Genomic DNA, 13,912 nt, shown 5'->3' on the forward strand with positions numbered 1-13,912 from the left:
ATGGCAGGACTTGCGGAGGGAAAAGAATGTCACAGACGTGGGCCAATAGGCATATTTAGGGTCCTACTATTAAGCTCGAGGGACCGTTTTCCAATTAAGTTTTTTGTTTCTTTTTTTTTAGGGGAGGGAATGGGGAGAGGACAGAGGGAGGGAGAGTGGGGGAGGACAAGGGGCGCGTGGTTTTCCCATCTCATCCCAGGAGGAGGGGCCGGAGCATCCCCGGCAGCCAATCAGGGACAGGCTGGGGGGGGCCGCTTTGAAGAAGTTTGGGGGAAAAAAGTTTGGAAAAGTTTCTATAATAACGAGGGGGCGTCCGGAGGGAGGCGACAGCGGCGGAGGAGGGGGCGTCTCAGAGAAGGGGAGGGAGGGAGCCGCGGGTGAAGACACAGCGGCCTCCTGAGCTCCCCCCTCCCGCCCAGACCCGGACCTGGGGGCTCTGGCCGGATCCATGGGGGCAGCAAGCTGCGAGGATGAGGAGCTGGAATTTAAGCTGGTGTTCGGGGAGGAAAAGGAGGCTCCCCCGCTGGGCGCGGGGGGGTCGGGGGAAGGTTAGTGCGGGGCTGGGAAGGGGTCTTGGGGTCAGTGAGAGAAGAGCCAGGGGACCCTGAGTCGGGGAATTTAGGGCAGCGAGTCTGGGGAGGTTGAGAAGGTCAGAGATTAATGGGAGTTTGGGGTTTCGGGGGTCTGCGGAGATGAGGCTGGGGGCCCCAGCACCACTTTCTCCTTTTTAGGTCGTGACTGGGGTGGGGGTGCCGCTGGCTGCGCGCCGCCTCCCGGCTGGGCCGACTGTCATTGGGATGGGGGGCGGGAGGGCACCGAGTCCGCAAGAGCTTCGGGCGCCGCCGAGGGAAGGGGTGGTTGGGCTCTGGAGCCAGACCCTGGCTGACCGAGTCCGGGGCCAGCAGACTCTACGCCCAGGGCCGGGGGCACTCTCTGGCCCCGCCAGGGCGCCCCTCCCCCTTCCCGTCTGGTCGCAATGAGAGGCAGATGGCGGGGATCGAGCCGGGGGCGGCGGCTGCAGCTCGCACGGAATCCACGCTGCCCGCGGCCCCCCTCCCGCCGGGCCCGGCACGCAGCACCCCCTCCACTGCACCCCCGCCCCCGGATTGGGGGGAGCGAAGGAGGAGTCACCTCGCCCTCGTCACCACAGCCCTGGAGCCCCCCTTCCCCTGGCCACGGTTACGATGGCAACTGGGGTTATTGCCAGCGCCGTTTGGGGGTTTGGGAACCGCTGCTAATTGGGTTCATGTGTGAGTCGCCCCCTGCCCAGACCAGCGCCTCCCTAAGCACGCCTCCAGGCTCAGCTCCAACCCTTGACGACTAGCCTCCCTCACCTTAAGGCCCGCCCCCTCCGGTACCCCAGGTCCCGGGCCTGGGGGAGAGGGCTACGGCGATGAGTTTCTCGCAGTGGGACAAGGCCTGACCGGCCTGAGATAGACTCAGGTTCAACCCGAGGTTTAACTTTGCATTTGTCTTTGGGACTCGAAGGGCTCCTCAGAGATCCCTCCTTGCTGAGGAGGGGGGAGCTTAGCAGGACTTGGGTGTCTAGCTATTCAAGGAACCTAGACATCTGAAGTTCTCCTCTCTCTTCCCATCTCCTGTGACATACCTTCCTCTGTCTCCCTCCTACCCCCCATCCTTCCCACTTTCACAGAACTGGACTCAGAGGATGCCCCACCATGCTGCCGTCTCGCCCTGGGGGAGCCACCTCCCTATGGCGCTTCCCCCATTGGCATTCCCAGGCCTCCACCCCCTCGGCCTGGCATGCACTCGCCACCGCCGCGCCCAGCCCCCTCACCCGGCACCTGGGAAAGCCAGCCCGCCCGGTCGGTGAGGCTTGGGGGGCCTGGCGGAGGGCCTGGGGGGGCTGGGGGAGGCCGGGTTCTGGAGTGCCCCAGCATTCGCATCACCTCCATCTCTCCCACGCCTGATCCGCCTGCCCCACTGGAGGACAACACCGATGCCTGGGGGGACAGCTCCCCAAGAGACTGCCCCCCTCCAGAAGGCTTTGGGGGCTACCGAGAAGCAGGGGGCCAGAGCGGTGGGCCCTTCTTCAGCCCGAGTCCAGGCAGCAGCAGCCTGTCCTCTTGGAGCTTCTTCTCGGACGCCTCGGATGAGGCAGCCCTGTATGCGGCCTGTGACGAGGTGGAGTCAGAGCTAAATGAGGCGGCCTCCCGGTTCGGCCTGGGCTCCCCGCTGCCCTCACCCCGGGCCTCGCCTAGGCCGTGGACCCCGGAAGATCCCTGGAGCCTGTACGGTCCCAGCCCAGGAGGCCGGGGGCCTGAGGATAGCTGGCTACTCCTCAGCGCCCCTGGGCCCACCCCTGCCTCGCCTCGGCCCGCCTCTCCATGTGGCAAGAGGCGCTATTCCAGCTCGGGAACCCCATCTTCTGCCTCCCCAGCTCTGTCCCGCCGTGGCAGCCTGGGGGAGGAGGGGCCTGAGCCACCTCCACCACCCCCATTGCCTCTCGCCCGGGAACCTGGCTCCCCTGGTCCATTTGACTATGTGGGGGCCCCACCGGTTGAAAGCATCCCCCAGAAGACCAGACGGACTTCCAGCGAGCAGGCCGTGGTCTTGCCTCGGTCTGAGGAGCCTTCTCCGTGCAATGGGAAGCTGCCATCTGGAGCGGAGGAGACTGCAGCTCCTCCAGGGGGCTCCAGGAAGGAGGTGGCTGGCATGGACTACCTGGCAGTGCCGTCCCCACTCGCTTGGTCCAAGGCCCGGATTGGGGGACATAGTCCTATCTTCAGGTGAGGGTCCCCTGACACTCAGCCATCGCCTTAGGAGAGCAGGAGGGTCAAGGGATGGGTCTGAAGGAAGGTCCTAGTGTTTTTCTGTCCTCTTCTTTCATAAGGGAATTTGCAACCTGCAGGGCAGAAGCCATCTACTGTTTCAGGGACAGCTAGAAAAAACATGGCCTCTAGCGACAGACAATTTGCAAAATAGCAATATCTTGGTGGACCAATTAGGAAAAAGGTCCCACATTCTAGGAGGACCAATTAGGTAAAGGCACTGTTCCTCTAGGGTGCCCCAGCTCTGGGCCCTGGTGCCAGGCTGGGCATGGAGCTAGGTATGAAGCATGGGCTGGATTTCAGCCTTCCACTCTGGTGCTCTAGACAGGTGTGGGTCCTGCACTTTCTCCCCTGTAGGAAGTTGTCTTTCTCTACACCCCGGTTTCTAGGGCCTGATCTAGGGGCTTAAAATGCAGCTGCTAATTTGAATAAATTAGTATATATTTGCAAGACAAATACAGTATCAGCAAAGCCTCAAAATAATACCTTCCCCCAAATATACTAATAATATCAGGGGAAAAACCTATTGCTGTGAAGTGGATTCTGATTCATTGTAACCCTATGTGTGTCAAAGTAGAACTGAGCTCCATAGGGTTATCAACAGCTGATTTTTAAGAAGCAGATCACCAGGCCTTTCTTCTGAGGCACAGCTGAACGAACTTGAACCTCCAACCTTTTGGTTAGCAGCTGAGTGCATTAACCATTTGTTACCACCCAGGGAATCCAATACGTGGGAAGCAGAGCTTAATTTCTCTCCCATTGAGTGTGGTCTGGACCGTGCCTTGCTTCTAACAGAGTACAGAAAGGGAAAAACAGAAACTTTACAGTAGAAAAACCTGGCAAACACCACTTTACCCAAGTGATCAAGGTTAACATCACTAGTGAGTAACAACTCAGAAATGTTGAATAATGAGATAGTCGACAGCTGAGGAGTGGGTGTAATTTATATTAAAACAGGCAGTTCTTGCAGCTCTTCTATCCCTTCCATCCACAGTGAATCCCATCATTTCAATAGTCCTAAATTTTGAGATGTCACGCTGAGCTAGCTCCACCCAGAAAAGTTTCCTGGGGAAGAGAGCTTGACGTGGTCTCCCCTGGGTTTCTCCTAGGGCAGAGTTCTCAAACCCTGTTCTATCGATATCTTGAACAGAATAAATCTTTATTATGAGGGGCTGTCTGGGGCAATTGTAGTATGTTTAGTGGCATCCCTGGCCTCTATCCACTAGATGCTAGTAGCACTGCCTTCCTTAGTTATGATAATCAGAAATGTCTCCAGACATAGCCAAATATCGCTTGGGGGTTGGGGGGCAAAATCACCTGTTGAGCTCCACTGCCCTAGGGTACCTGGGAGCTGAACACAGGAAAAGTTGCCCATGTGTAACCCCCTGGCTCCCTGGAGCTCTATCCTGCCCCAACTAATGGAAAGGGTGCTGGCCTGGGAGCAGAACAACCTCAGGCTAAGGCTCTGTCACTCTTTGGCTTGCTTGGTCCCCTCCATTCCACTCGCTGGATCTCAGTTTCTTTATTTGTAAAGCAAAGGTGTTAATCTCTAAGGTCTTTTCTAGCCTGAAATCGTGCTTCTTTATCTCTCTTTTCCCATCCAGGTTTGAGAGATTAAGGTTGGGTTTAGGGTTTCTCTGTATTGGGGTAACCCCACCCCCAAATACAGCCTCAGGCCTGTTGTTATCTTCCACATCCTCATCTCAAATGACCATCTCTCTCCTAGCTTCTGGGCTTTTGTACTTCTTTATTTCCACTGTGACTCCCTCTTCCACACCCACACCCTCCTCCCTCACATCCGGGGAGCTGAGACTAAGGGCTGCCCTGACTGGGGTCTAAGGCTACAGGTGATCGGTGCTCTTCTCTCCTACACAGGACCTCTGCCTTACCCCCCCTGGACTGGCCTCTGCCCAGTCAGTATGAGCAGCTGGAACTGAGGATTGAGGTGCAGCCTAGAGCCCACCACCGGGCCCACTATGAGACAGAGGGCAGCCGAGGAGCTGTCAAAGCTGCCCCTGGTGGTCACCCCGTGGTCAAGGTAAGGGGCAGAGGGCAGGCCTGATACCCTTTCTCCTCTCCCATCCCAGATCCCTGCAGCCAGACTCCAGCTCTACAGACCCATGGCACTGCCCTTTCCCACACTCTCTCTCAGCTCTGACCCTGCAAGCAGCCTCTGGGAGGGGCTGGAGTTAAGGGAGGGGGGATGCACTTCAGTAACCCGGATATACTTTCTATTATTCTGTCCTTCCACTCCAATTCAACTCATCCCATGGGACACTAGCCTCATGTCTACTCTGGAAAAACGGTGGCCTGCCAGATGTGGGGGAGGGGTTATGCTAAGGCCAAAGGTCACTGGGAATTAGGTTGTTCCTAAGTTGAATTGGGCCAGTCTCTCTTGGAAGCTCTTCTCCCTTCCTCCAGCCCAGTTTCGGCCTTATTCCAAGAATAACACCGTGAGCTCCAGGCCATATTTTCTCCACAACTGGTGCCCAGTTCCCCCAGGGAATCCCTTCCAGGATATCCTTTATCTTTCACCATCCCTGTCCCCTGGTGGACTCAAAATCCAGGGATGGATGAAAGATGAATCAGTGGGGATTTTAACTGGGTGGCCTGTGTCTCCTTCTGCCAGCTCCTAGGCTACAGTGAGAAGCCACTGACCCTACAGATGTTCATTGGTACTGCAGATGAAAGGAACCTTCGGCCTCATGCTTTCTATCAGGTGCACCGAATCACGGGCAAGATGGTAGCCACGGCCAGCTATGAAGCTGTAGTCAGTGGTACCAAGGTGTTGGAGATGACCCTGCTCCCTGAGAACAACATGGCAGCCAAGTAAGTTCCCGTTCAACTTCTCTTCAGTCTGCAGGCTTTAGGACCAGCTTTTTTCCATCAGGCCTAGGCTAGGTCCACTTCCTCTTGGGAGAAGTGTGAGGCATCATCCCTAGAGCTGGTTTCAGGCCTTTTCACCATCAAGGAGAGGATATTTGGGGCTGGGGGACACTCTGGAGAGGCCATCCCTGGGTTAGAAAATAGCTCTCATAGCTCTCTGGGAGATCATTCAGGGCTTTGGAGAGAGGGTGGGAGCTTTCCTCTTTGGGTTGTTTTACCATTCAGGCTTCAGCTAGGAGGGCTTGCCATCCATTTTTTGCCTTCAGCATTGACTGTGCTGGAATCCTGAAGCTTCGGAATTCAGACATTGAGCTGCGAAAGGGTGAGACAGACATCGGACGCAAGAACACTCGAGTGCGGCTGGTGTTCCGGGTACACGTGCCCCAGGGCAGCGGGAAGGTCGTCTCAGTGCAGGCAGCATCGGTGCCCATCGAGTGCTGTGAGCAAAGAGGCCCCGTGCCATCTCTGTCTCTTTACTCCCTGGTCTGTCTGTCCATCTGCTCTGCACAGTGTCCTGTGTAGCCCTGTAGAGGACTCAACTCTCATTTCTAACATGGCCAGCGGGAAGGGGTTTGTGGTTTGGCCCCTGCCACAGACTCTCTGTCCTTGGGCTGGCCCAGGGTGACCCTGTACCCCATCCGCCCCTGGGTGGCCTTGGGTACTTGTCTGGGTAATTCCCTGGCCTACTCCGCTCACCTCTCTCTGATGCAGATGTGGCCTCTTATATGGTCTGTGTGACGCAGGGCTTAGAATTGGTTCTGGTTCAAAACCTCGCTGAGAATTTGCATTTCCAACAAGTTCCCAGGTGATGCTAGTGCCTCTGAAACCACCACCACTGTCGTCGAGTCGATTCTGACTCATAGCGACCCTATAGGACAGGGTGGAACTGGTTAGGGACTAATTCTGAGAGCCACCAGTAGAGCAGTGGTTCTCAAAATTTATTATGTGTAAGGATCACCTGGGAATCTTGTTAAACTATAGATTCTGATTCAGTATATCTGGGGTGGAAATGCAAATTCTCAGTGGGGATTTGAACCAGAATGAGCTGGTTTACAGCCCTGGTGTGACCTCAGTGATACTGTTGATTTTCCTGTCTACCTTTGAGGAGGGCTACGCCAGAAGCCCCTGGATGCCCCCAGGGCTCTGTGGCAGTTATTCCAAGGATGGGGCTGGGGCAGAGGAATCTCTCCCCTCAATACCCCACCCAGCCAGGCCTCTTCCCCGCACTGCTCTGCAGCCCAGCGCTCGGCCCAGGAGCTGCCCCAGGTGGAGGCCTACAGCCCCAGTGCCTGCTCCATGAGAGGAGGCGAAGAACTAGTGCTGACTGGCTCCAACTTCCTGCCAGACTCCAAGGTGGTGTTCATTGAGAGGGGCCCTGGTGAGTTCTCCCTGGGGAGAGGAGGAGAAAGGAGGGAAAAGAAGGGGAGGGAGTCAGGAAGAGCTTGGAACTGGTAGGTGGGAGATCCCTGGCACTGTCACAAACTAGTTGAACTTCAGTTTCCTTATCTATAAAATGGGAAAGATAGACTGCCCTTCCTATTGAGCTGTCTGCTTCCCACGCGGAGACATGTGTGACAGCCATCTAAAACATGAGAATGTTGAACAAATGTAAGAAATACATTCTACTTGTTAAAAGAGGAGTCAGCTTTGAGATAATTTATCCCCATGTGGATGGGGTATATAAGGAAAAGGGCAGAGAGGCAAGTGTCCTGGCCAGTTCAGGTTTATTTTTATGTCTCCAACGGGTGGAGGAAGTGTAGCCTTACCCAGAGTTTCAAGTTCCTTCCTTCCCTCACAGCCCCGCCCTGAGCCCCTCCTCATCTAAGCTATGGGCCTGGTAGCACAGAACTTGTGCCCAGCTGTGATTACAACAGCCTGTCAGGTACCAAGGATAAAGCTGCAGGGGTACAGAAGGGGAAGACTGAGGCTCCCACCTGCACCTGCCCACCTGAGGCCTTTGCCCTCCCTCAACACTGCCCACCAAGGGCCATAGCTCCTATACCCAAGTTTAATACCCTGGAACCATGTTGGAGCAGATTCTGAGGCTCTAGGTCATGACACTTGAGGATCTCACTGGTTTCCCTCAAGCTAAGAGCCTTACCTATCCTTCATTCTTCTCCCCACAACTATCACGGGGTGGATGTTTGGAGTTGAATGGGAGAGTTTGAGAGTTGCTTCTACCATTTACTCTCTCTGGCCCTGGGCTGGCCCTGCCATTGCCCTTGGTCTCAGTTTGCTGCTCTACGGCCCCTTACATGATTTGTGTGGGACCACAGTATGGGGACAGTTTGAAACCCTGCCTCTTCCCTTCAGTTGAGTAAATGTGCAATGGGCCCTTCTGTGTGCCAGGTCTTTGAAGGGTCTTCTGAATCCGCTGTGGCTCCAGTAAGAGGAGAAATGGCAGGGGACTGGGGCAGGGGCAGGGGCCCCAGAGTTGGGTTGGAGCTCTTTGTTCCACCTGCACAGATGGAAAGCTGCAATGGGAGGAGGAGGCCACGGTGAACCGGTTGCAAAGCAATGAGGTACCAGTGTTGTTAGGGCACCCATGCTGGGGGGTGGGCTGTGGGGGAGGTCAGAAAATTTTGAACTGAATACCCTTACCCATGGGAGTGGACTCCAGACGCTACATATTCTTTTCTGAGGGAGGCAGTCTGGCCACTCTGGAAGCAGGTGATATCTAGGGAATGACCTTTCACTCTTGGCAAATGGAAAAAAGCCAGGAGGTGCCGTTAGTATCCTCGGAAGGGCTGGGCTGATCCTAGATACCTGAGGGCTCCCTGCCTCATCCTCTGCTCTTTTCCAGGTGACGCTGACCCTGACAGTCCCTGAGTACAGCAACAAGAGGGTGTCCCGACCAGTCCAGGTCTACTTTTATGTCTCCAATGGGCGGAGGAAGCGCAGCCCCACTCAGAGTTTCAAGTTCCTTCCTGGTGCGCTCTAGAATAGCCCGTGGTGGGGGTATAGGGATATGGGGACCTAAGGCAGGGGCAGAGGGAAGGAGTGACCCCTTTGTGGGGCCAAGGGATAGATGAAATCTGGGGATGGAAAGGTCAGGTTGTTGGAAGGTGTGCAGTGGGGACACAGCCAGACCTCTCACCAGCATGCCCTTCTGTTTCCCCAAATACCCAGTGATCTTCAAGGAGGAGCCTCTTCCGGATTCATCTCTCCGGGGCTTCTCCTCAGCACCAGGGCCCCCCTTTGGCACTGACATGGACTTCTCACCACCCAGACCCCTTTACCCCTCCTATCCCCATGAAGACCCTGCTTACGAAACTCCTTATCTGTCAGAAGGCTTCAGCTATGGCACACCCCCTCTGTACCCCCAGACTGGGCCCCCGCCATCCTACAGACCTGGCCTGCGAATGTTCCCTGACACTGGGGGTACCACAGGTTGTGCCCGGCCACCTCCAGTCTCCTTCCTTCCCCGCCCTTTCCCTAGTGACCCCTATGGAGGACGGGGCTCCCCTTTTCCTCTAGGGTTGCCATTCCCTCCACCAGCCCCTTTTCGGCCCCCACTCCCTTCGTCCCCACCTCTTGAAGGTCCCTTCCCTTCTCAGAGTGGTGTTCATTCTCCCCCTGCTGAGGGATACAATGAGGTAGGGCCAGGCTATGGCCCTGGGGAGGGGGCTCCGGAGCAGGAGAAATCCAGGGGTGGCTACAGCAGCGGCTTCCGAGACAGTGTCCCTATCCAGGGTATCACGCTGGAGGAAGGTGGGTGTGGGACTGGGATCTATGAGTGTGAGTGTGTGAGGGGTTGCTCTGCATGTTTGCTGAGGGGGCCTCTTTTGGGTGGACTGGAGCTTGGCTTCCCAGAGGTTGGGCATTCTTGGTTTCTCAGGGCCAATTGGAGGGTCCCGTAAGGCAAGTTTTTGGTGCTCATGGCCACCTGAATCCAGTTAACTTAATTTTGAAGGGTGCATGGAGTACCTGCCCTGACCCTTCTTGTGCCTCTTCCTTCTGCCCAAAATCTTAGGGCTAGAAGTACTTTCAAGATCATTTAATCCTGTTTCCTCAATTTGCGGCTTCAGTCACAGAGTTTCCGAGAGGGGCAGGGGCTTGCAGTCAAGTGTGTTTTCCCTTGCCTCAACTCTCCCCCAAACCTGGGGACTGTGGTCAGGACTGGTGACTAGAAGCCCTCCTGTTTTGTCTCTCCTTCTCCCACCTCTGCCTTGCTGACACTGACTGCCCTGACACTGCGGGCCAAGCCAGCAGGAGAGGAGCTGGGTTCAGGGCCTGGGAGACCTGGGCAAGATCGGATTGGGAGCAGGTGTCAAGAGCTGCCAGGGAAACTTGAGGCCCAGTGGAAGAGAAGGCAGTAGAGAAGGAGCCTAGAGACATCCTAGACTGGGACCTGCCTAGAATGGATGGCGGGGAGGGGAGTCCTGGAAAATAAGGGGGCCCACCTCTAGCCCTGTCTTTCAACTGCCCCTCCTTTACAGTGAGTGAGATCATTGGCCGAGACCTGAGTGGCTTCCCTGCACCTCCTGGAGAAGAGCCTCCTGCCTGAACCATCGTCTGGCAACCCCAGCCCCCTGGCTCCAGCCCTGCCCACTTCCCCTTCTTCCTGGGGTGGTGGTTCCAGAAGCTTGGGGCCAACTCTGGTTCCTTTTTCCCCAGCTTTTGCTACCCTCCCCACAACTATTCTTCCCGTGCCCCAGCTGAGGTGTGGCCTCCAGGCCTGGTGCTGCCTTGGAGGGGTAGGGGAGGGAAAGTGTGGAGGACTAGGATGGGGGTGGAGACAGACTGGGCACGCAGGCCGGGCTGCCTGGAGTGAAAGGCTGTGTCTAGATTGTGTACAGGCCATTGTGCTGGGAGAGTAATAAACTGTTCACTGATTAGTGCCTCAGGCTCCAGAGCTCTTTGGAGAGAGGGGTGGGGCAGGTTATTCTAGCTGTGGCTCACAGAGGCTGAGAGGTTGGAAAAAGAAGGAGTGTGTGGTTGGGAACACTGTACCCCCAAAAAACTTCTTGGTGCAGGGAGGCTGGGGAGGGTGTGAAGGCCTCAGAGGCTTCCCAACTAAGGCCCAGGGGCCTGAAGCCCCTGTAGAGGGACTGGGGGCCAGTGCTTGAGTAAGGCCTCTATTCTCTCCTCCCTGGGAATTCAGATTCCTTTCAAAGCTTGGGGATAGAATCTGTGTTTTTTCGAGTTCCTTTCTCTTACCACCACCAGCAGATTCTGACTTATAGCCAAGGCCAGGAAACACTGGTCTTGTCACTTTCTTTCATTTATATAGGAGGAATCTGAGGCTGAGAGAGGGACAGGCCTGGCCCAAGGCCACACAGCTAATCAACAGTAGGTTGAGCACCAAACTTCTGGGCTTCTGGCCCCAGTCCACCCTCAGGCACTCTGGCCCAGAAGTTCTGGGCTCCTGAGGCTCATCTCCAAGGAGTATGTGTGTGAGGAGGGTGGGGGGAAACCGGTAGGGGTTCATTTACACTCTGCATTCACCCACCCTTGGGGATGATGAAGACAGCTCTATGCTTCACCAGTAGTCTCCAGGAGGCCAAGCAGCCTCCTCAGCGGCTCAACTGCCACTTGATCTGGGGCTGAGGACATCCTAGGAGCTCCTGGCTGATCCTGCAGACATACCCATGCTGACCTTCTAAGTAGCTGGTCCATCCGTCACCACTGACAGGCTTGACCTGGAAACCCAGTTTGTTTTCCATCTTGACAGTCAATGGGGCCAAGTCCCAGTAGGTTGCAGGAGGTTAGAGCTTGCCTGCCCTTCTCACTGGGAGCCTGGCACACAGTAGGCACTAACAGCCACTAGCCTGAAGTGGACTGAGCTCAGCTGCAGGGGGCTGGACCCAAAGGATGTTCATGGAATTAGTACTTGGGAAACTTGGCTCACCTCAAGGCTGGTGGGGCATCTCTCTGCCCAGTGGGTCCAGACAGGCCTGGCAAACACCCTTGAGTTCAGAGGTGGGTGTAACTAAAGCTGGCTCTGGATTGGAGGACAAGAGAACCAGGGTGACCCCCCTGGTAAGCTGCAGCTTTCCAATAAATTTTCTTTATCTTCCTGAATACAAACTGCTACAGAGCAAACTGACATCAAGGGATCAGCTTCCTGGGCCTTGGCTGCTTTGCAAAGCAGTCAAAACCCTCGTTTCTCCCCTATTAGAGCCCTTACACTGTAATCTTCAGGTCAGAAGGGATTCTGGGGCTCATCTGTCACTCTCAGAATTCTTCAGCTCCCCTTCCAAGATCCCTAATAGGGGGTGGGTCAGCCTCTGCATGAACGCAGAGCTGCAGTGATGAGGCTTCACTGCTTCCCAAGGTAGATCGTTTCATCTTCTGCCAGAGAATCACTTCTCATTCATTGTCAGGTATTTACTGAGCAGCTACTAACTGCCAGCCAGTAGGCCCTAGAGGACCTCTTAGATCATGGGGCAACAGATAAGTAAACAGTGAATTCCAATTCGACAATTCAACTCAGTATTTATTGTGCAGATAGAGTGTCAGGTCTTTGGGGGCAGTGGACAATTTTAACACAGGGTGCAGAGGAAGCAGAGCACAGGGGAAATCTTTTTTTTTTTTTTGTCGGGGCTTAGAGGGACCTCCAGGAATGACTGCTCAATTGAGATCTGACCAAGCTGTGAGTAGGCGAAGGGCAGGCCAGGCAGAGAGATCAGGGTGGGCAAAGTCCTGGAGAAGAAAGACAAGTGAGGGAGGCTGACAGATTTCGAGGGCTTCATATGCTTGGAAAGCTAAGAGTGGTTCAGTTTGGGAGGACAAGGAGGGGTAGGTGAAGCCTGGAAGTGAGGAGTAGTGAGGAGAGGCTAGAGAGAGAAGCAGGAGCTGGATTCTGGAAGGCCTTGTAAGCCATGCTGGACGTGGTGGGAGTTTCCCACTAGACCACAGGCCTTCAGCTGGGAACAATGCAATAGATTTGCCATAAAGTCCTTCCTCATGTTGAAACCGCATCTGCTTCATTGTGACCGCTGTTCATAGGGCTTGTTCTGCCCTCTGGGCCCATAGCGTACGTACAAACCTACCTCCTCTTCCAGTAGAATCCCGATGTGGGTCGGCCTCCTGGAGCCCTTGCACAAGTTGTCATTCTGGAACTTCCAAAGTCATTGTCTCTTTCCAGGCCTCTACAGACACCCGGCTCTCTGGGGCAATAGGTGGGAAAGAGAAAAGAAAGGGGCTGGGTCGTCAGTTGGTGCCAGAAAAGGCCTTCTTGGCCAGGGTTTCTCAAAGTGTGGTCTGAGGATTACTTGCATCTGAATCACTAGGGTGTTTTGTTTTGTTTAAATGTAGATTCCTAGGCAACCTCTGACCTACTCAATCATATTTTCTAGGGGCAGGGCCTAGGTATCTGCATTTTAAAGAGTACCTCAGTTGATTCTTCAGCACTGGAAAGCTTGAGAACTAGTGTCACCTGCCAATTAAATATCGCTCCTTTCCACTCCAAACTCTAAAGCAACTTCTTGTTCCCTTCTTACAAGCCTTGTCTGGGCAGCCTTGGGTGGAGGGTCACCTGGAAAAATTGGGGAAAGGGCAAGAGCATACACATTCCTGACAGCAACTCATCTCTGCCCTCCCCTGAATCTGTTTTGCTACTTAGGTAATCTGAGAAGGGTCTCAGTGGCAGCCTGAAGCCCAATTGCAGGAACAGCTGCAAAAGGCCTGGGAAGGGGCACATTGGGTAGCCTTCCAGTTGTGTGGTGGGATTTGCTTGCAGCTGGTTCCACTAAAGCCTTGGAACCCACTACTGTGCTTTCTAAGTTGTTGTAGAGAACAAGGCCCAGAGAAGTAGGCATCTTGTGTGCTTCCTGGAAATTCCAAACACGGGAAGGACACAGGGGTTTGGCTGCTTTTTTTGGGAGCTGGTTTTAGTTGCCTCAGTGTGTGACTGTTTACTAAGTCAGCTCCCCATAAAGTTCTCCAGGGCTTCTGCTCCTGCCCAGCCCTGTGCTAGGCATTTGGTACACGGATATTGTACTGGGGCCTTGCCGTGGAGGAGCTGACAATCCAGTCACTAGTGGGAGAGACCTTCCTGTCTAAAGATCAGTGTGAGATGGTTGGAACTGTCTGAGAGGCAGAAATGATATGTTGCTATGGAAACACTGAACAGAGTCCAGGGTAAGAGTCAAAGAATATTTCATAAAGGGAGGTGATTTTGAACAAGGTCTTAAAGAAGAAGTGAGAGTTTTCTGGGTAAACAAGATAAGGATGAGAGAGGGGGGTCATACCTGGGGGTTAAAGTATATGAGGTCAAGAACAGATAGGTG

At 54.8% G+C, this 13,912-nt stretch overlaps 1 protein-coding gene across 1 annotated transcript; it reads left to right on the plus strand.

Moving 5' to 3' along the window:
* The first annotated feature begins 278 nt into the window (after window positions 1-278).
* Window positions 279-10,516, plus strand: NFATC4 (nuclear factor of activated T cells 4). Its single transcript, XM_064292351.1, has 10 exons — window positions 279-548; window positions 1,655-2,750; window positions 4,668-4,830; window positions 5,422-5,621; window positions 5,945-6,117; window positions 6,916-7,056; window positions 8,145-8,200; window positions 8,482-8,608; window positions 8,808-9,389; window positions 10,118-10,516. Exons 1-10 carry the CDS (start codon window positions 449-451, stop codon window positions 10,183-10,185), a joined length of 2,706 nt encoding a protein of 901 aa, XP_064148421.1. The 5' UTR covers window positions 279-448; the 3' UTR covers window positions 10,186-10,516.
* The last annotated feature ends 3,396 nt before the right edge of the window (window positions 10,517-13,912 follow it).

This window comes from Loxodonta africana, chromosome 10 (genome assembly GCF_030014295.1).
Source record: "Loxodonta africana isolate mLoxAfr1 chromosome 10, mLoxAfr1.hap2, whole genome shotgun sequence".
NCBI lineage: Eukaryota > Metazoa > Chordata > Mammalia > Proboscidea > Elephantidae > Loxodonta > Loxodonta africana.

Coding starts and splice junctions, on each gene's coding strand:
- NFATC4 (XM_064292351.1), top strand. CDS start 449: ATGGGGGCAGCAAGCTGCGAGGATGAGGAGCTGGAATTTAAGCTGGTG. Junction 5,622..5,944: donor GAGAACAACATGGCAGCCAA/GTAAGTTCCCGT, acceptor TTTTGCCTTCAG/CATTGACTGTGCTGGAATCC. Junction 7,057..8,144: donor GTTCATTGAGAGGGGCCCTG/GTGAGTTCTCCC, acceptor CCACCTGCACAG/ATGGAAAGCTGCAATGGGAG.